The sequence below is a fragment of the Ciconia boyciana genome, chromosome 36 (assembly GCF_034638445.1).
Source record: "Ciconia boyciana chromosome 36, ASM3463844v1, whole genome shotgun sequence".
Taxonomy (NCBI): domain Eukaryota; kingdom Metazoa; phylum Chordata; class Aves; order Ciconiiformes; family Ciconiidae; genus Ciconia; species Ciconia boyciana.
This window is the reverse complement of record NC_132969.1, coordinates 445,983-466,703: the sequence shown is the minus strand read 5'-3', so window position 1 is coordinate 466,703 and position 20,721 is coordinate 445,983. Positions and strand designations below refer to the sequence as shown.

The 20,721-nt window shown below is 70.0% G+C and overlaps 1 protein-coding gene across 1 annotated transcript; it reads left to right on the top strand.

Annotated features, from left to right (window-relative positions):
* The first annotated feature begins 192 nt into the window (after positions 1 to 192).
* SPNS1 (SPNS lysolipid transporter 1, lysophospholipid) lies at positions 193 to 19,691 on the top strand. Its single transcript, XM_072849127.1, is given in 15 exon segments — positions 193 to 253; positions 810 to 1,047; positions 1,130 to 1,195; positions 1,278 to 1,414; positions 2,359 to 2,510; positions 3,165 to 3,231; positions 5,142 to 5,284; positions 7,587 to 7,742; positions 9,819 to 9,866; positions 9,868 to 10,006; positions 11,259 to 11,268; positions 11,271 to 11,323; positions 14,200 to 14,298; positions 17,410 to 17,581; positions 19,162 to 19,691. Coding segments are annotated over 14 exon segments (1,566 nt in total). The 5' UTR covers positions 193 to 253; positions 810 to 824; the 3' UTR covers positions 19,263 to 19,691.
* Positions 19,692 to 20,721: the final 1,030 nt, after the last annotated feature.

Here is a 20,721-nt window from a genome sequence, read left to right as displayed (position 1 = left end):
GCTGTGACATCACGGCGCCCGGCCGGAGCCCTGGCTCCTCCCGCCCCGCCCCGCAGTGACGTCAGCCTCCCCTGCCCCCCCGCCATTGGTCCCTCCCCGTGACGTCACGGGCCAGCAATAAATCTTTTCTGGCAGCGGCGCTCCCGGATTGGTTCCCTTCCGCCGGCCGGAAGGGGCGGGGCCGGGGGGGGGTCACGTGGGGGAGCGTGGTCACGTGGGCGCCGCGGCGGCAGCGTCTCGCCGGGGGCGGCGGGTAACGGGGGGAACCCACGGGGTCACGTGACGGGGGGTCACGTGAGGGGCCGGGGAGGGGCAGGAGTTGGGGGCCGGGACCCACGGGGAGGGGAGGGGGCAGGGGCTGGGGGGGCAGCTATGGGGCGGGGGGCTGTGGGGCCAGGCGCTCTGTGGGGCTGGGGGTGCTGTGGGGCTGGGCTCTGGGGGCGGCTGTGGGGCAGGGGGCTGTGGGGCTGGGCTCTGGGGGCGGCTGTGGGGCAGGGGGCAGCTATGGGGCAGGGGGCTGGGCTCTGGAGGTGGTTGTGGGGCAGGGGGACGCTGTGGGGCTGGGCTTTAGGGGCAGCTATGGGGCAGGGCCTGAGATTCTGGGGACGGGCTGTGGGGCAGGGGGTCAGCTATGGGGCAGGGCTCTGGGGGCGGCTGTGGGGCAGGGGGGGCCTATGGGGCAGGGGGCTGGGTTCTAGGCACAGCTATGGGGCAGGAGGCTATGGAGGCAGACACTCTGTGGGGCTGGGCTCGCTATGGGGCAGAGGGGGGGGTGGGTATTCAGTGGGTCGCTGTGCCCCCCGCCCCAGGCCGGAGGCAGCCCCATGGCGTCGGGGCCGGTGCTGCGTCGGGCCGACGACACCGGTGGGGAGGGGCCGGGTGAGGGGCCCCCCACCCCCTCCTGCCCCACGGCACCCTACGGCGTCTCCCACCCCACATCCTGCCCCACGGCGCCCCACGGCATCTCCCCCACCCGCGCCCGCCTGATGGTGGCCGTGCTCTGCTACATCAACCTGCTCAACTACATGGACCGCTTCACCGTCGCCAGTACGTGGGGCGGATGTGGGGCAGCCGTGGGGCAGCCGTGGGGCAGCCCCACATCCCCCCCCCCTCTCGCCTCCCTTCCCAGGCGTCCTGCCCGACGTCGAGGATTTCTTCGGCATCGGGGACAGCAGCTCCGGCCTCTTGCAGACAGGTCTGCCCCACGCTTAGGGGGCTGCCCCACACTTGGGGGTCGCGCCCCACGCTTGTGGGGCTGACCCACGGCTCGCTGGCAGTGTTTATCAGCAGTTACATGGTGCTGGCGCCCGTTTTCGGGTACTTGGGGGACCGGCACAGCCGCAAGCGCCTGCTCTGCCTGGGCATCGCCCTCTGGTCCGCCGTCACCCTGGCCAGCAGCTTCGTCCCGCGAGAGGTGTGGGGCAGCCGTGGGGCGGACGTGGGGCAGCCGTGGGGCGGACGTGGGGCAGATGCGGGGCGGCCTCGGGATCCCTGGGGGTGACACGTGGGGTGGCTCCAGGGCGGCCGTGGGTGATGTGGGGTGGCCATGGGGCGGCCGTGGGTGATGTGGGGTGGCCATGGGGCGGCTTTGGGATCCCCGTGGGTGACATGTGGGGCGGCCGTGGGGCAGCTTCAGGATCCCCATGGGTGACACGTGGGGAGGCTGTGGGTGACGTGGGGTGGCCGTGGGTGATGTGGGGCAGCTGTGGGTGCTGTGGGGTGGCCGTGGGGCACCCATGGGTGCTGTGGGACAACTATGGGGCAGCCGTAGGTGCTATGGGGCGGGCCGTGGAGCACCCAGGGGTGCTGTGGGGCAGCCGTGGGTTCTGTGGGGTGGCCGTGGGGCACCCATGGGTGCTGTGGGACAACTGTGAGGGGGCCGTGGGTGCCGTGGGGTGGGCTGTGGGGCGGCCGTGGGTGCTGTGGGGTGGCCGTGGGTGCTGTGGGTGTTGTGGGGTGGCTGTGGGTGCTGTGGAGCGGGCTGTGGGGCAGCCGTGGGTGCTGTGGGGTGGCCGTGGGTGCTGTGGGGCGGGCTGTGGGGCAGCTGTGGGTGCTGTGGGGTGGCCATGGGGCACCCATGGGTGATGTGGAGCAGCTGTGGGTGCCGTGGGGTGGGCTGTGGGGCACCTGTGGGTGCTGTGGGGCGGCCGTGGGTGCTGTGGGGTAGTCGTGGGGCACCTGTGGGTGCCGTGGGGTGACCGTGGCTGCCGTGGGGCAGCCGTGGGTGCCGTGGGACGGGCCGTGGGGTACCCACGGGTGATGTGGGACAGCTATGGGGTGGCCGTGGGGTGGCCGTGGGGCACCCACGGGTGATGTGGGGTGCCCCCCGGGTGACGCCGCCCCCGCCCCTCCCCCCAGCGCTTCTGGGCGCTGCTGGTGGGGCGGGCGCTGGTGGGGGTGGGGGAGGCCAGCTACTGCACCCTGGCCCCCACCCTCATCGCCGACCTCTTCGCCGGCCCCGCCCGCAGCCGCGCCCTGGGGGGCTTCTACCTGGCCGTGCCCCTGGGCAGGTGGGGGAGGGGCGAGGGGGTGGGGGAGGGGGGTGGGGGATATGGGGGGATGGGGGAGGGGGATGGGGGAGGGGGATGGGGGGATATGGGGGGATGGGGGGAATGGGGGAGGGGGATGGGGGATATGGGGGGTGGGGGGAATGGGGGAGGGGGATGGGGATGAATCTTGGGGGAGGGGGATGGGGGAGATGGGGGGGTGGGGTGAATGGGGGAGGGGGATGGGGGATATGGGGGGATGGGGGAATGGGGAGGGGGATGGGGATGATCTTGGGGGAGGGGGTGGGGGAGATGGGGGTGGGGGTGACCCTTGGGGGGTGGGGGATATGGGGGGAATGGGGAGGGGGATGGGGATGATCTTGGGGGAGGGGGGTGGGGGGATGGGGGTGACCCTTGGGGGACATGGGGGGGGGATGGGGTGACCCGGGGGGAATGGGGAGGGGGAGAGGGGGGTGGGGGTGACCCTTGGGAGGGGGAGGGGGAGGGGGATGGGGTGATCCCTATGGGGGTGGGGAGGGGGTGGGGACATGTGGGTGGATGGGGTGACCCTTGGGGGGGGGGGATGGGGACATATGGGGAGGGGATGTGGGGGTGGGGTGGGATGTGAGGGGGGGGGGCGGGTGGGGGCTGGGCGCTCGCGCTGACGCCCCTCCCCAGCGGGCTGGGGTACATCGCGGGGGCCAAGGTGACGGAGGTGGCGGCCGACTGGCGCTGGGCCCTGCGGGTGAGGGGCCACCCCTCCCGATGTCCCCAACTGCCACCCCCTGTCCCCACCCCCCTCGGGACCCCTCCCCGTGTCCCCAACCCCCACCGGGACCCCATCCCCCAGTGTCCCCAACCCCCCACCGTGACCCCAACCCCCCGTGTCCTCAAGCGTGACCCCTGGTGTCCCCAACCGCGACCTCCACCGTGACCCCGGTGTCCCCAACCCCACCCCCGTGACCCCAACCCCCTGTGACCCCAACCCCCCAATGTCCCCAAGCGTGACCCCTGGTGTCCCCAACCCCGCCCCGTGACCCCGCTGTCCCCAGGGGTCACCCGCCACTGTCCCCCTCGGTGACCCCCCGGTGTCCCCAAGGGCCACCCCCATTGTCCCCAAGGGTCACCCCAGGTGTCCCGTCCCCCTTGGTGACCCCGTGTTGTCCCCAGAGGTGACCCCCACTGTCCCCAAAGGTGACCCCCAGTGTCCCCAAGGGTGACCCCGCTGTCCCCAAGGGCCACCCCAGGTGTCCCTGTCCCCCTTGGTGACCCCGTGTTGTCCCCAAAGGTGACCCCAGTGTCCCCAAGGGTCACCCCCACTGTCCCCAAGGGTCACCCCAAGTGTCCCTGTCCCCCTTGGTGACCCCGTATTGTCCCCAAAGGTGACCCCAGGTGTCCCCGTCCCCCTTGGTGACCCCCCATTGTCCCCAAGGGTCACCCCCATTGTCCCCAAGGGTCACCCCCGGTGTCCCCAAAGGTGACCCCCAGTGTCCCCAAGGGTCACCCCGCTGTCCCCAAGGGTCACCCCAGGTGTCCCTGTCCCCCTTGGTGACCCCCTGTTGTCCCCAAAGGTGACCCCCAGTGTCCCCAAGGGTCACCCCCACTGTCCCCAAGGGTCACCCCAAGTGTCCCTGTCCCCTTGGTGACCCCGGATTGTCCCCAAAGGTGACCCCAGGTGTCCCCATCCCCCTTGGTGACCCCCCATTGTCCCCAAGGGTCACCCCCATTGTCCCCAAGGGTCACCCCGGTGTCCCCAAAGGTGACCCCAGTGTCCCCAAGGGTCACCCCAGGTGTCCCCGTCCCCTTGGTGACCCCATATTGTCCCCAAGGGTCACCCCCAGTGTCCCCAAGGGTCACCCCCAGTGTCCCCAAAGGTGACCCCCACTGTCCCCAAAGGTGACCCCGCTGTCCCCAAGGGCCACCCCACGTGTCCCCGTCCCCCTTGGTGACCCCGTGTTGTCCCCAAGGGTCACCCCAGGTGTCCCCGTCCCCCTTGGTGACCCCATATTGTCCCCAAGGGTCACCCCCATTGTCCCCAAGGGTCACCCCAGGTGTCCCTGTGCCCCTTGGTGACCCCTTGTTGTCCCCAAAGGTGACCCTCGCTGTCCCCAAGGGTGACCCCATCCTTGGGTGTCCCCAAGGATGACCCCGCTGTCCCCAAGGGTCACCCCACCTTGTCCCCATCAGTGACCTCATATTGTCCCCCTCAGTGACCCCCTGCTGTCCCCAAGGGTCACCCCAGGTGTCCCTGTCCCCCTTGGTGACCCCATATTGTCCCCAAAGGTGACCCCACTGTCCCCAAGGGTCACCCCAGGTGTCCCTGTCCCCCTTGGTGACCCCATATTGTCCCCAAGGGTCACCCCCATTGTCCCCAAGGGTCACCCCTAGTGTCCCCAAGGGCCACCCCAGGTGTCCCCGTCCCCCTTGGTGACCCCGTGTTGTCCCCAAGGGTCACCCCCAGTGTCCCCAAGGGCCACCCCAGGTGTCCCTGTCCCCCTTGGTGACCCCATATTGTCCCCAAGGGCCACCCCCAGTGTCCCCAAGGGCCACCCCAGGTGTCCCCGTCCCCCTTGGTGACCCCGGGTTGTCCCCAAGGGGCGCCCCCCCTGGCCCCCGCCCCGCCCCCCCCGTGTCACCCCGCTGTCCCCCCCGCAGGTGACGCCGGCGCTGGGGGTGGTGGCGGTGGCCCTGCTGGTGACGGTGGTGACAGAGCCCCCCCGCGGGGCCCTGGAGGGGCCCCCTGACGCGCCCCTCCCCCGCCCCTCCTGGGCCACCGCCCTGCGGGCCCTGGCCACCAAGTGAGTCGGGGGGGGGGACAGGGTGACCCCTGACCCCTGGGGGGGTGACACGGTGACAACAGGGTCCCGGTGGCCCTTGTCCCCATGGGGGGGTGACACCGTGTCCCTGGGGGGGGTGGCACGGTGACAGCGGGGTCCCGGTGGCCCTTGTCCCCATGGGAGGGGGTGACACCGTGTCCCTGGGGGTGGCATGGTGACAACGGGGTCCTGGTGGCCCTTGTCCCCATGGGGGTGACACCGTGTCCCTTGGGGGGTGGCATGGTGACAACAGGGTCCTGGTGGCCCTTGTCCCCATGGGAGGGGTGACACCGTGTCCCTGGGGGGTGACACGATGACAATGGGGTCCCGGTGGCCCTTGTCCCCATGGGGGGTGACACGGTGTCCCTGGGGGTGACACGGTGACAACGGGGTCCCGGTGGCCCTTGTCCCCATGGGGGGTGACACCGTGTCCCTTGGGGGGTGGCATGGTGACAACAGGGTCCTGGTGGCCCTTGTCCCCATGGGGGGTGGCACCATGTCCCTTGGGGGGTGACATGATGACAATGGGGTCCCGATGGCCCTTGTCCCCATGGGGGGTGACACAGTGTCCCTGGGGGTGACACGGTGACAGGAGGGTCCCGGTGGCCCTTGTCCCCATGGGGGGTGACACGATGACAATGGGGTCCCGGTGGCCCTTGTCCCCATGGGGGGTGACACGGTGACAACAGGGTCCTGGTGGCCCTTGTCCCCATGGGGGGTGACACGGTGACAACAGGGTCCCGGTGGCCCTTGTCCCCATGGGGGTGGCACAGTGTCCCTGGGGGTGGCACGGTGACAGCGGGGTCTCGGTGGCCCTTGTCCCCATGGGGGGTGACACCGTGTCCCTGGGGGGTGGCATGGTGACAACAGGGTCCTGGTGGCCCTTGTCCCCATGGGGGGTGACACCGTGTCCCTGGGGGGTGACACGGTGACAACGGGGTCCCGGTGGCCCTTGTCCCCATGGGGGGTGACACGGTGACAACAGGGTCCTGGTGGCCCTTGTCCCCTTGGGGGTGACACCGTGTCCCTTGGGGGGTGACACCGTGTCCCTTGGGGGTGACATGATGACAATGGGGTCCCGGTGGCCCTTGTCCCCATGGGGGGGGTAACACGGTGTCCCTGGGGGGGTGACACGGTGACAGGAGGGTCCCGGTGGCCCTTGTCCCCATGGGGGGGTGACACGGTGACAACGGGGTCCCGGTGGCCCTTGTCCCCATGGGGGGGGGTGACACGGTGACAGCGGGGTCCCGGTGGCCCTTGTCCCCATGGGGGGGGTGACACGATGACAACAGGGTCCTGGTGGCCCTTGTCCCCATGGGGGGGTGGCACGGTGTCCCTGGGGGGTGGCATGGTGACAGCGGGGTCCCGGTGGCCCTTGTCCCCATGGGGGGTGACATGGTGACAACGGGGTCCCGGTGGCCCTTGTCCCCATGGGGGGGTGACACCGTGTCCCTGGGGGGGTGACACGGTGACAACGGGGTCCCGGTGGCCCTTGTCCCCATGGGGGTGACACGGTGACAACAGGGTCCCGGTGGCCCTTGTCCCCTTGGGGGTGACACCGTGTCCCTTGGGGGGGGTGACATGATGACAACGGGGTCCCGGTGGCCCTTGTCCCCTTACAGGGGGTGGCACGGTGTCCCTGGGGGTGACACGGTGACAACGGGGTCCCAGTGGTCCTTGTCCCCTTGGGGGGTGGCACGGTGTCCCTTGGGGGGGTGACATGATGACAACGGGGTCCCGGTGGCCCTTGTCCCCATGGGGGGTGACACAGTGTCCCTGGGGGTGACACGGTGACAGCAGGGTCCCGGTGGCCCTTGTCCCCATGGGGGGGTGACATGGTGACAACGGGGTCCCGGTGGCCCTTGTCCCCATGGGGGGTGACACAGTGTCCCTGGGGGGGTGACACAGTGACAACAGGGTCCTGGTGGCCCTTGTCCCCATGGGGGGGTGGCACGGTGTCCCTGGGGGTGACATGATGACAACGGGGTCCCGGTGGCCCTTGTCCCCATGGGGGGTGGCACGGTGTCCCTGGGGGGTGACACGGTGACAACAGGGTCCCGGTGACCCTTGTCCCCATGGGGGGGGCACGGTGACAGCGGGGTCCCGGTGGCCCTTGTCCCCATGGGGGGGGGGGTGACACGGTGACAACAGGGTCCCGGTGACCCTTGTCCCCATGGGGGGGGGGGGTGACACGGTGGCCCTTGTCCCCATGGGGGGGGTGACGCGGTGTCCCCGGGGGGTGGCACGGTGCCAGCGGGGCCCGGGTGACGCCGTGTCCCCGCAGCCGCAGCCTGGTGCTGTCCACGCTGGGGTTCACGGCGGTGGCCTTTGTCACCGGGGCGCTGGCCCTGTGGGCCCCCGCCTTCCTCTACCGTTGCCGCTTGGCCACCGGGCAGAGGGAGCCCTGTGCCCAGGGCCGGCGCTGCCAGGGGGACGAGAGGTGACAGCGGGGGACACAGCGGGGGAGGGGACGGGGGACGGTGGGGACATGGTGGGGAGGGGGACAAGATGGGGACACGGGGACAGGGTGGGGACGATGGGGACACGGTGGGGGAGGGGACAGGGACAGGGTGGGGACGATGGGGACACGGTGGGGGAGGGGACGATGAGGTGACAGCGGGGACATGGCGGGCGAGGGGGACGGTGGGGACACGGCGGGGAGGGGGACAAGATGGGGACAAGGGGACAGGGTGGGGACGATGGGGACACGGTGGGGGAGGGGACAGGGACAGGGGAGGGGACGGGGGACGAGAGGTGACAGCGGGGGACACGGGGACGGGGGACGATGGGGACACGGTGGGGAGGGGACACGGGGAGGGGGACGATGGGGACACGGTGGGGAGGGGACGGGGGACGGTGGGGACATGGTGGGGAGGGGGACAAGATGGGGACACGGGGACAGGGTGGGGACGATGGGGACACGGTGGGGGAGGGGACAGGGACAGGGGAGGGGGACGAGGGGACGGGGGACGAGAGGTGACGGCGGGGGACGGGGGGACACGGGGACAGGGATGGGGAGGGGATGGGGGACAAGAGGTGACAGCGGGGGACACGGGGACGGGGGACGATGGGGACATGGTGGGGGAGGGGACAAGAGGTGACAGCGGGGGATGGGGACAATGGGGACACGGCGGGGATGGGGACGGGGGACATGGGGGGACGAGAGGGGACAGCGGGGGATGGGGGGGATGGGGATGGGGGGGTGCTGAGGGCGTGGGGCCCTGCCGACCCCCGGGTGCCCTCTGACCTTTGTGTCCCCTGACCCCTGTGTGTCCCCTGACCCCTGTGGCCCCCCTTGTCCCCCCTGGTCCCTTCACCTCCTGTGACCCCTGTGACCCCCCATGACCCCCTGACCCCTCTGTGACCCCTCCTTCTCCAATCCCCCATCCCCCTGACCCCCGTGAACCCCTGATCCCCCACCCCCATCCCCCCGACCTCTGTGACCCCCATGACCCCCTGATCCCCCATGACCCCCCATCCCCCATCCTCCCCTGCCCCCCTGCCCCCACCCCCATCCCCCATGATCCCCCATGACCCCTGCCCCCCACCCCGTCCCCCATCCCCCCATCCCTCCATGCCCCCATTCCCCCTGCCCCCATGACCCCCATCCTCCCATGACCTCCCCATCCCCCTGACCCCCATCCCCCATGACCCCACTCTGCCCCTGCCCCCCACCCCCATCCCCCATGACCCCCATGACCTCTATCCCCCATCCCCCATGACCCCCATCCCCCATTCCCCCATCCCCCATGACCTCCCTGTCCCCCCATCCCCCCATGACCCCATCCTCCATCCCCCCATGACCCCCATGACCTCCATCCCCCATCCCCCATCCCCCATGACCCGCATCCCCCATCCCCCATGACCCCCATGACCTCCATCCCCCATCCCCCATCCCCCATGACCCGCATCCCCCATCCCCCATGACCCCCATCCCCCCATGACCCCCATCCTCCCCATTCCCCCATCCCCCATGACCTCCCTGTCCCCCTCCCCATCCCCCATCCCCCCATTCCCCATCCCCCATGACCCCCATGACCTCTATCACCCCATCCCCCATGACCCCATTCCCCATCCCCCATGACCTCCCCATCCCCCCCATTCCCCCATCCCCCATGACCTCCCCGTCCCCCATCCCCCATGACCCCATCCCCCATCCCCCCATTCCCCATCCCCCATGACCTCCCCTCCCCCTCCCCTATCCCCTCCATGACCCCCATTTCCCCCACCCCCATGATCTCCTCGTCCCCATCCCCCATGACCCCATCCCCATTCCCCATCCCCATGACCTCCATCCCCCCATCCCCATGACTTCATCCCCCATCCCCTCATGACCCCCATGACCCCATCCCCCATTCCCCATCCCCCATGACCTCCCCTCCCCCATCCCCCCATGACCCCCATCCCATCCCCCATTCCCCATCCCCATGACCCCCATCCCCCCATTCCCCATCCCCCATGACCTTCCCCGTCCCCCATCCCCCATCCCCCATCCCCATCCCCCGCCCCTCCCCAGCCTGCTCTTCGGGGCGCTGACCTGCGCCTCGGGGGTGCTGGGGGTGGGGCGGGGCCGAGCTCTCCCGCCGCCTGCGCCCGCGCCGGCCCCGCGCCGACCCCCAGCTCTGCGGGGGGGGGCTCCTGGCCGCGGCCCCCTGCCTGCTGCTGGCCCTGCTCTGCGCCCGGCCCTGCCCGCCCGCCGCCTACGTGAGGGGGAGGGGCGGGGGGTCGTGGGGGGTGGGGGATGGGGGATGGGGTCATGGGGGATGGGGGATGGAGGTCATGGGGATGGGGATGGGGGATGGGGGATGGGGGTCATTGGGGGATGGGGGGTGGAGGTCATGGGGGATGGGGGATGGGGGATGTGGGTCATGGGGGATGGGGGATGGATCATGGGGATGGGGGATGGGGGATGGGTCATGGGGGATGGGGGATGGAGGTCATGGGGATGGGGGATGGGGGGTCATGGGGGGGTGGGGGATGAGGATGGGGGATGTCTTGGGGGGGAATGGGGGATGGGGGTCATGGGGGGGGGATGGGGGTCATGGGGGGATGGGGGATGGGGGATGGGGGTCATGGGGGATCATGGGGGATGGGGGGTGGGGTCATGGGGGGATGGGGGATGGAGGATGGGGGATGGGATCATGGGGGATGGGGTCATGGGGGTGGGGGTCATGGGGGATGGGGGTCATGGGGGATGGGGGATGGATCATGGGGGATGGGGGGTGGGGGATGGAGGTCATGGGGGATGGATGGGGGTGGGGGTCATGGGGGATGGGGGAATGGGGTCATGGGGGATGGAGGTCATGGGGGGGTGGGGGGGGGGATGGGGGATGGAGGTCATGGGGGATGGGGGATGGGGAGGGGAGGGTCATGGGGGATGGGGGATGGGGATGTGGGTCATGGGGGGGTGGGGATGGGGTCTACGTGAGGGGGCGGGGGGGGCAGGGGGTGGGGGTCTACGGGGGGTGGGGCCGGGGGCTGCTGGGGGGGGGGTCATGGGGGGGGTGGGGGCAGGGGGGCTGCTGCGTGTGTGAGGGGGTCACAGGGTCACAGAGGGTCAGGGGGTCACAGGGGACGTGGGGGGGGGACATGGGGACCCTGGGGACACTGGGGACCCTGTGCCCCCCACTGTTTCTTTGTGTCCCCCCTTTGTCCCCCCTTTGTCCCCCCATCTCTTTGTCCCCCCATCCCTTTGTCCCCTCTTTGTCCCCCCTGTCCCTTTGTGTCCCCCTGTCCTTTTGTGTCCCCCCTTTGTCCCCCATCCCTTTGTCCCCCCTTTGTCCCCCTTTGTCCCCCCTTTGTCTCCCCCTCTGTCCCCCCTGTCCCTTTGTCCCCCCCCTTTGTCCCCCCTTTGTGTCCCCCTCTGTCCCCCCTCTGTCCCCCCCTTTGTCCCCCCTTTGTCCCCCCCTCTGTCCCCCCCTTTGTCCCCCCCCCTTTGTCCCCCTTTGTCCCCCAGGTCTTCATCTTCCTGGGGAGACGCTGCTGTCCCTCAACTGGGCCATCGTGGCCGACATCCTGCTGGTGCGGGGACATGGGGACACCGGGGGACGGGGAGGGGACACCCTGGGGACACCCTGGGGACACCGGGGGATGGGGAGGGGACACCCTGGGCACACCGGGGGATGGGGAGGGGACACCCTGGGGACACCGGGGGACGGGGAGGGACACCCTGGGGACAGGGGAGGGACACCCTGGGGACACCGGGGACGGGGAGGGGACACCCTGGGGACAGGGGAGGGGACACCCTGGGGACACCGGGGGACGGGGAGGGGACACCCTGGGGACACCGGGGACGGGGGAGGGGACACCCTGGGGACAGGGAGGGGACACCCTGGGGACACCGGGGATGGGGGAGGGGACACCCTGGGGACACCCTGGGGACACCGGGGGACGGGGAGGGGACACCCTGGGGACACCGGGGACGGGGAGGGGACACCCTGGGGACAGGGGAGGGACACCCTGGGGACACCGGGGACGGGGAGGGGACACCCTGGGGACAGGGGAGGGACACCCTGGGGACACCGGGGACGGGAGGGGACACCCTGGGGACAGGGGAGGGACACCCTGGGGACACCGGGGACGGGGAGGGGACACCCTGGGGACACCCTGGGGACACCGGGGACGGGGGAGGGACACCCTGGGGACAGGGGAGGGACACCCTGGGGACACCGGGGACGGGGAGGGGACACCGGGGATGGGGGAGGGACACCCTGGGGACACCCTGGGGACACCGGGGGACGGGGGAGGGACACCCTGGGGACAGGGAGGGGACACCCTGGGGACACCGGGGGACGGGGAGGGGACACCCTGGGGACAGGGAGGGGACACCCTGGGGACACCGGGGACAGGAGGGGACACCGGGGGATGGGGGAGGGGACACCCTGGGGACACCGGGGACGGGGAGGGACACCCTGGGGACAGGGGAGGGACACCCTGGGGACACCGGGGGACGGGGGAGGGACACCCTGGGGACACCCTGGGGACACCGGGGGACGGGGGAGGGGACACCCTGGGGACACCGGGGGACGGGGAGGGGACACCGGGGATGGGGGAGGGACACCCTGGGGACACCGGGGACGGGGAGGGGACACCCTGGGGACAGGGGAGGGACACCCTGGGGACACCGGGGACGGGGAGGGGACACCGGGGATGGGGAGGGGACACCCTGGGGACACCGGGGGACGGGGGAGGGGACACCCTGGGGACAGGGAGGGGACACCCTGGGGACACCGGGGGACGGGGAGGGGACACCGGGGGATGGGGGAGGGGACACCCTGGGGACACCGGGGGACGGGGGAGGGACACCCTGGGGACAGGGAGGGACACCCTGGGGACACCGGGGGACGGGGGAGGGGACACCCTGGGGACCCCCCCCGGGCGGGGGACACCGGGGGGACACCCTGGGGACAGGGGAGGGGACACCCTGGGGACACCAGGGGACAGGGGAGGGGACACCCTGGGGACAGGGACAGGGCTGGGGACGAGGGTGGGGACACCACGGGGACACCCTGGGGACACCAGGGGACACCCCCACCCCCCCCAGGGCTGGGGACACCTTGGGGACACCCTGGGGACAGGGACCCCTGGGACAAGGGTGGGGACACCCAAGGGACACACGTGTGTCCCCCCAGTGGCCCTTGTCCCCCGTGACCTGTGTGTCCCCCCGTGGTGGCACTTGTGTCCCCCCCCGCTGACCCCTGTCCCCCCGGTGACCCATCCCCCCGGTGACATGCGTGTCCCCCCATGGTGGCCCTTGTCACCCCTGGTGACCCGCGTGTGTCCTCCCCATGGTGGCCCATGTCCCCCCCAGTGGCCCATGTCCCCCCCCGGTGGCCCGTGCCCCCGGTGGCCCGTGCCCCCGGTGACGCGCGTGTGTCCCCCCCCCCATGGTGGCCCTTGTCCCCCCCCATGGTGGCCCTTGTCCCCCCAGTGGCCTGTGTAGCCCCCCGGTGGCCCGTGTCCCCCTGGTGACGCCCATGTCCCCCCCCATGGTGGCCCTTGTCCCCCCATGGTGGCCCATGTCCCCCCGGTGGCCCTTGTCTCCCCATGGTGGCCCTTGTCCCCCCAGTGGCCCGTGTCCCCCCGGTGGCCCTTGTCCCCCCCGGTGACGCCCGTGTCCCCCCCATGGTGGCCCTTGTCCCCCCCGGTGGCCCTTGTCCCCCCCCCGGTGACGCCCGTGTCCCCCCCATGGTGGCCCTTGTCCCCCCATGGTGGCCCTTGTCCCCCCGGTGGCCCGTGCCCCCGGTGACGCCCATGTCCCCCCCCCCCATGGTGGCCCTTGTCCCCCCATGGTGGCCCATGTCCCCCCCGGTGGCCCGTGTCCCCCGGTGATGCCCATGTCCCCCCCATGGTGGCCCTTGTCCCCCCCATGGTGGCCCTGTGTCCCCCCAGTGGCCCTTGTTCCTCCCCCCCCCCGGTGATGCGTGTGTCCCTTCCCATGGTGGCCCTTGTCCCCCCCGGTGGCCCGTGTCCCCCGGTGACGCCCATCTCCCCCATGGTGGCCCTTGTCCCCCCCGGTGGCCCATGTCCCCCCCAGTGGCCTGTGTAGCCCCCCGGTGGCCCGTGTCCCCCGGTGACGCCCATGTCCCCCCCCCATGGTGACACCCATGTCCCCCCATGGTGGCCCTTGTCCCCCAGTGGCCCGTGTCCCCCCGGTGGCCCTTGTCCCCCCGGTGACACCCATGTGTCCCCCCCATGGTGGCCCTTGTCCCCCCATGGTGGCCCATGTCCCCCCCCCGGTGGCCCGCGTCCCCCCCACGGTGATGCCCATGTCCCCCCCGGTGGCCCTTGTCCCCCCTGGTGGCCCGTGCCCCTGGTGATGCCCGTGTCCCCCCCCACGGTGGCCCGTGTCCCCCCCCGGTGGCCCGTGCCCCCCGGTGACGCCCGTGTCCCCGCAGGACGTGGTGGCCCCGGGGCGCCGCGCCACGGCCGAGGCGCTGCAGATCGTGGCCTCGCACCTGCTGGGGGACGCGGGGAGCCCCTACCTCATCGGACTGGTCAGACTGGGAGCACTGGGGGGGCACGGGGCGGGCGGGGAGCCATACTGGGAGCACTGGGAGGCACTGGGAGCCATACTGGGAGCACTGGGATCCATACTGGGAGCACTGGGAGCCATACTAGGAGCACTGGGAGCTGTACTGCGAGCACTGGGAGCCATGTTGGGAGCACTGGGAGCCATACTGGGAGCCATACTGGGAGCCGTACTGGGAGCACTGGGAGCTGTACTGGGAGTACTGGGAGCACTGGGATCCATACTGGGATCCATAGTGGGAGCACTGGGAGCCATACTGGGAGCACTGGGAGCTGTACTGGGAGTACTGGGAGCACTGGGAGCCATACTGGGAGTACTGAGAGCTGTGCTGGGAGCACTGGGAGCCATACTGGGAGTACTGGGAGCACTGGGAACCATACTGGGAGTACTGAGAGCCGTACTGGGAGCACTGGGATCCATACTGGGAGCACTGGGAGCCATACTGGGAGCACTGGGAGCTGTACTGGGAGTACTGGGATCCATACTGGGATCCATACTGGGAGCACTGGGATCCGTACTGGGATCCATACTGGGATCCATACTGGGAGCACTGGAATCCATACTGGGAGCACTGGAAGCCATACTGGGAGCACTGGGAGCCATACTGGGAGTACTGAGAGCCGTACTGGGAGCACTGGGAGCCATACTGGGAACACTGGGAGCTGTACTGGGAGTACTGGGAGCACTGGGATCCATACTGGGATCCATACTGGGAGCACTGGGAGCCGTACTGGGAGCACTGGGAGCCATACTGGGAGCCATACTGGGAGCACTGGGATCCATACTGGGAGCACTGGGAGCCATACTGGGAGCACTGGGATCCATACTGGGAGCACTGGGAGCCATACTGGGAGCACTGGGAGCTGTACTGGGAGTACTGGGAGCACTGGGAGCCATACTGGGATCCATACGGGGAGCACTGGGAGCCATACTGGGAGCACTGGGAGCCATACTGAGAGTACTGGGAGCACTGGGAGCCATACTGGGAGCACTGGGATCCATACTGGGAGGCACTGGGAGCCATACTGGGAGCACTGGGAGCTGTACTGGGAGTACTGGGATCCATACTGGGATCCATACTGGGAGCACTGGGATCCATACTGGGAGCACTGAGAGCCATACTGAGAGTACTGGGAGCACTGGGAGCCGTACTGGGAGCCATGTTGGGAGCACTGGGAGCCATACTGGGAGCCATACTGGGAGCACTGGGAGCACTGGGAGCTGTACTGGGAGTACTGGGAGCACTGGGATCCATACTGGGATCCATAGTGGGAGCACTGGGAGCCATACTGGGAGCACTGGGAGCTGTACTGGGAGTACTGGGAGCCATACTGGGAGTACTGGGAGCACTGGGAACCATACTGGGAGCACTGAGAGCCGTACTGGGAGCACTGGGATCCATACTGGGAGCACTGGGAGCACTGGGAGCTGTACTGGGAGCCGTACTGGGAGCACTGGGAGCCGTACTGGGAGCACTGGGATCCATACTGGGAGCACTGGGAGCTGTACTGGGAGTACTGGGAGCACTGGGAGCCATACTGGGAGCACTGGGATCCATACTGGGAGGCACTGGGAGCCATACTGGGATCTGTGCTGGGAGCACTGGGATCCATACTGGGAATACTGGGAATATTGGGAGCACTGGGAACCATACTGGGAGTACTGAGAGCTGTACTGGGAGCACTGGGATCCATACTGGGAGCACTGGGAGCCATACTGGGAGCACTGGGAGCCGTACTGGGAGCACTGGGATCCATACTGGGATCCATACTGGGAGCACTGGGAGCCATACTGGGAGTAAGTGGGAGCTGTACTGGGAGTACTGGGAGCACTGGGAGCCATACTGGGAGTACTGAGAGCCGTACTGGGAGCACTGGGATCCATACTGGGATCCATACTGGGAGCACTGGGAGCCATACTGGGAGCACTGGGAGCTGTACTGGGAGTACTGGGAGCACTGGGAACCATACTAGGAGCACTGGGATCCATACTGGGAGCACTGGGAGCCATGTTGGGAGCACTGGGAGCCATACTGGGAGTACTGGGAGCACTGGGATCCATACTGGGATCCGTACTGGGAGCACTGGGAGCCGTACTGGGAGCACTGGGAGCTGTACTGGGAGTACTGGGAGCACTGGAATCCATACTGGGATCCATACTGGGAGCACTGGGAGCCGTACTGGGAGCACTGGGAGCTGTACTGGGAGTACTGGGAGCACTGGGATCCATACTGGGATCCATACTGGGAGCACTGGGAGCCATACTGGGAGCACTGGGAGCTGTACTGGGAGTACTGGGAGCACTGGTAGCCATACTGGGAGTACTGAGAGCCGTACTGGGAGCACTGGGAGCTGTACTGGGATCCATACTGGGATCCATACTGGGAGCACTGGGAGCCGTACTGGGAGGCACTGGGATCCATACTGGGACCATGGGGAGCCGTACTGGGAGCACTGGGAGCTGTACTGGGAGTACTGGGAGCACTGGGATCCATACTGGGATCCATACTGGGAGCACTGGAATCCATACTGGGAGCACTGGAAGCCATACTGGGAGCACTGGGAGCCATACTGGGAGTACTGAGAGCCGTACTGGGAGCACTGGGAGCCATACTGGGAGCAGTGGGAGCCGTACTGGGAGCACTGGGATCCATACTGGGAGCACTGGGAGCACTGGGAGCCGTACTGGGAGCCGTACTGGGAGCACTGGGAGCCGTACTGGGAGCAGTGGGAGCCATACTGGGATCCATATTGGGAGCAGTGGGAGCTGTACTGGGAGCACTGGGAGCCATACTGGGAGCACTGGGAGCGCTGGGCTCAGCCGCGTCCCCCCCTCTTCCTCCCCAGGTGAGCGATGCCCTGCGGGGCGGGGCGCAGGCACTGGAGCACGGGGGGGGGGACACTGGGAGCCCTGGGGGGCACTGGGAGCAGTGGGAGCCGTACTGGGAGCACTGGGAGCACTGGGAGCAGTGGGAGCCGTACTGGGAGCAGTGGGAGCCGTACTGGGAGCACTGGGAGCCGTACTGGGAGCACTGGGAGCGCTGGGCTCAGCCGGGTCCCCCCCTCTTCCTCCCCAGGTGAGCGATGCCCTGCGGGGCGGGGCCGCCCCCTCGACGCTGGGCGGGGCTCGCGCGCTGGGCCGCGCCCTCCTCCTCTGCCCATTCGTCGGCGCCCTGGGGGGCGGAGCCTTCCTGGCCTGCGCATGCGCCATCGTCCGCGACCGCCGGCGCGCCCAGCGGGAGGCCCGGGGTGAGGAACGGAGCCGGGGTCACCCGGGGTCACCTCGGGTCACCCCCGTGTCACCTCGTGTCACCTCCCCGGGTCACCCCGGGTCACCCCACGTCACCCCTGCCACCCCCCCTTGTCACCTCCCGTCACCCCATCACCCCTGTCACCCCCCTCCATTGCCACTTGTCACCCCCCGGCACCTCCCCCCTGTCCCCTCCCCTGTCCCCTCCCCCGTCACCCCTGTCACCTCCCCCTTGTCACCTCCCCCTGTCCCTCCCCTGTCCCCCCTTGTCACCTCCCCTGTCACCCCGTCACCTCCCCCTTGTCACCTCCCCCGTCACCCCTTGTCCCCTCCCCGTTGTCACCTCCCCCTTGTCACCTCCCCCTGTCACCCCTGTCCCCTCCCTGTCCCCTCCCCTGTCACCCCCTTGTCACCCCTGTCCCCCCCGCCACCCCACCCCCTTGTCACCCCCACACCTCTGTCCCCTCCTGTCCCCTCCCCGTCACCCCCACCCCCCGCGCGTCCCCCCCTGTCCCCACGTGTCCCCGTGTCCCCCTGTCCCCACCTCCCCCACGTCCTCTCGTGTCCCCTCTTGTCCCCATTGTCCCCTGTCCCCCCATGTCCCCCCGTGTCCCCCCCGTCCCCACGTGTCCCCATGTCCCTCCCGCTGTCCCCTCCTGTCCCCCCTGTCCCCCCGTGTCCCCGTGTCCCCCATGTCCCCTCCTGTCCCCTGTCCCCCTGTGTCCCCCCGTGTCCCCTCTGTGTCCCCACGTCCCCTCCATGTCCCCCCGTGTCCCCCTCTGTGTCCCCTCCTGTCCCCTGTGTCCCCCCATTGTCCCCTCATGTCCCCCTGTCCCCCCATCCCCCGTGTCCCCGTGTGTCCCCCTGTCCCCTCCTGTCCCCTCTGTCCCCCCATGTCCCCACGTGTCCCCTGTGTCCCCCTCTGTCCCCCCCACGTCCCCCATGTCCCCGTGTCCCCGTGTGTCCCCATGTCCCCTCCTGTCCCCCCCATGTCCCCATGTCCTTGTTTGTCCTCCTGTCCCCTCCTGTCCCCCTCTGTGTCCCCATGTCCCCCCCGTCCCCTCCTGTCCCCATGTCCCCCCATGTCCCCCTGTGTCCCCACGTCCCCCCATGTCCCCCCATTGTCCCCTCATGTCCCCACGTCCCCCCTGTCCCCCCTCTCCCCCCGTGTCCCCCCATGTCCCTGTGTCCCCCATGTCCCCTCCTGTCCCCTCTGTCCCCCATGTCCCCATGTGTCCCCTGTGTCCCCCTCTGTCCCCCCATGTCCCCCCCACGTCCCCATGTGTCCCCATGTCCCCTCCTGTCCCCCCTGTGTCCCCCTTGTCCCCACATCCCTGTGTCCCCCCTGTCCCCCCCATGTCCCCCCTGTGTCCCCATGTCCCCCCATGTCCCCCCATTGTCCCCTCATGTCCCCACGTCCCCCCTGTCCCCCCTGTCCCCCCCGTGTCCCCCTCTGTGTCCCCATGTCCCCGTGTGTCCCCTCCTGCCCCCTCTGTCCCCCCTGTCCCCCCCGTCCCCTCCGTGTCCCCCCATTGTCCCCTGTGTCCCCCCCGGGTCCCCCCTGACGCCCCTCCCCCAGGCCTGCCCCCCGACGATGACGATGACGATGACGCCGGGGACATCGCGGTGCCGCGGGGCGGCCGCCCCGCCAAGGTGCCGGTGGCCCACGTCCTCGCCTGACCCACGGCGGGTGGCAGCGCCCCACGGCGGGGGGTCACAGCCCCACGGCGGGGGACCCCAACCCGTGGCAAGGGGTCGCTGACCCACGGCGGGTGACACCGACCCACGGCGGCTGTCACCGACCCACGGCAAGGGGTCACCGACCCACGGCGGTCGTCACCGACCCACGGCGCCTGTCACCGACCCACGGCAAGGGGTCACCGACCCACAGTGGGTGGCACCGACCCACGGCGGCTGGCACCGACCCACCACAGCGGGTGGCACCGACCCACGGCGGCCGTCACCACCCCACGGCAACGGGCCGCTGACCCACGGCAAGGGGTCGCCGCCCCACGGCAAGGGATCGCCGCCCCACGGCGGGTGGGGGGGGGGGGTCACCGACACCAGTGGGGTGCCCCACAGCCCCCCAATAAACCCCTTTACACCCTCCCTTGGCTGCTGTGTGTCCCCCCGCGCACGCACGCTCCCCGCCCCACACGTTTCCTGCCCCACACGTTTCCTGCCCCACACGTTTCCTGCCCCACGGCGGCACCCGCAGCTTCCTGGGAGGGGGGGGCCCCCTCCCGCCTGCGCTGGGGGATCGGGGCGCAGGAGGTGGCAGCGCCGGACGTCGCCCGGGCGCAGGTATGGGGCGGGGGGGGGGGGGGGGGATGGAGGGATGTGGGGGGCGGATGTGGGGCCCGGACACCTGGGTTGACCCCCAGGGAGCTGTGGGGTGCTGTGGTTATGGGGCAGCCGGATGCTTGGGGCACCCCCACTTATGGGGTGCCCCAGACGTTTGGGTCCCTCCGGTTATGGGGCAGCCGGATGTCTGGGTTCTCTCGTTATGGGGCAACCGGACACCTGGGTCTTCTAGTTATGGGGCAGCCGGATGCTTGGGTGCCCCCCACTTATGGGGCAGCCGGACGTCTGGGTCCCCCCAGTTATGGGGCAGCCGGATGTCTGGGTCCTCTAGTTATGGGGCAGCCGGATGCTTGGGTGCCCCCAGTTATGGGGCAGCCGGACGTCTGGGTCTTTTAGTTATGGGGCAGCCGGATGCTTGGGTGCCCCCCACTTATGGGGTGCCCCAGACACCTAGGTCCCCCACAGTTATGGGGCAGTCAGATGTCTGGGTCCTCTAGTTATGGGGCAGCCGGGCGCCTGGGTCCCCCTAGTTATGGGGTGCCCGGACACCTGGGTCCCCTACTTATGGGGCACCCCAGTTTGGGGCGAGGGAGCTATGGGGCGGCCGGCCGCCTTGGGTCCCCAAAGCGCGTGGGGCTGTGGGGCGCCTGGGCCCCATAGTTTTAGGGCGCCCGGAGACGCCTGAGTCCCCCTGGTTATGGGGCACTTGGGGTCCCTCCACTGCCCCATTGCTGCCCCATAGCGGGGCCCACTCCCCACGGCTCATCGGGGTGGCTGGGAGGGGACGGGACACACACAAGGCCGCTCTGCCCCACGGCGTGGCCCTGAGCACCGC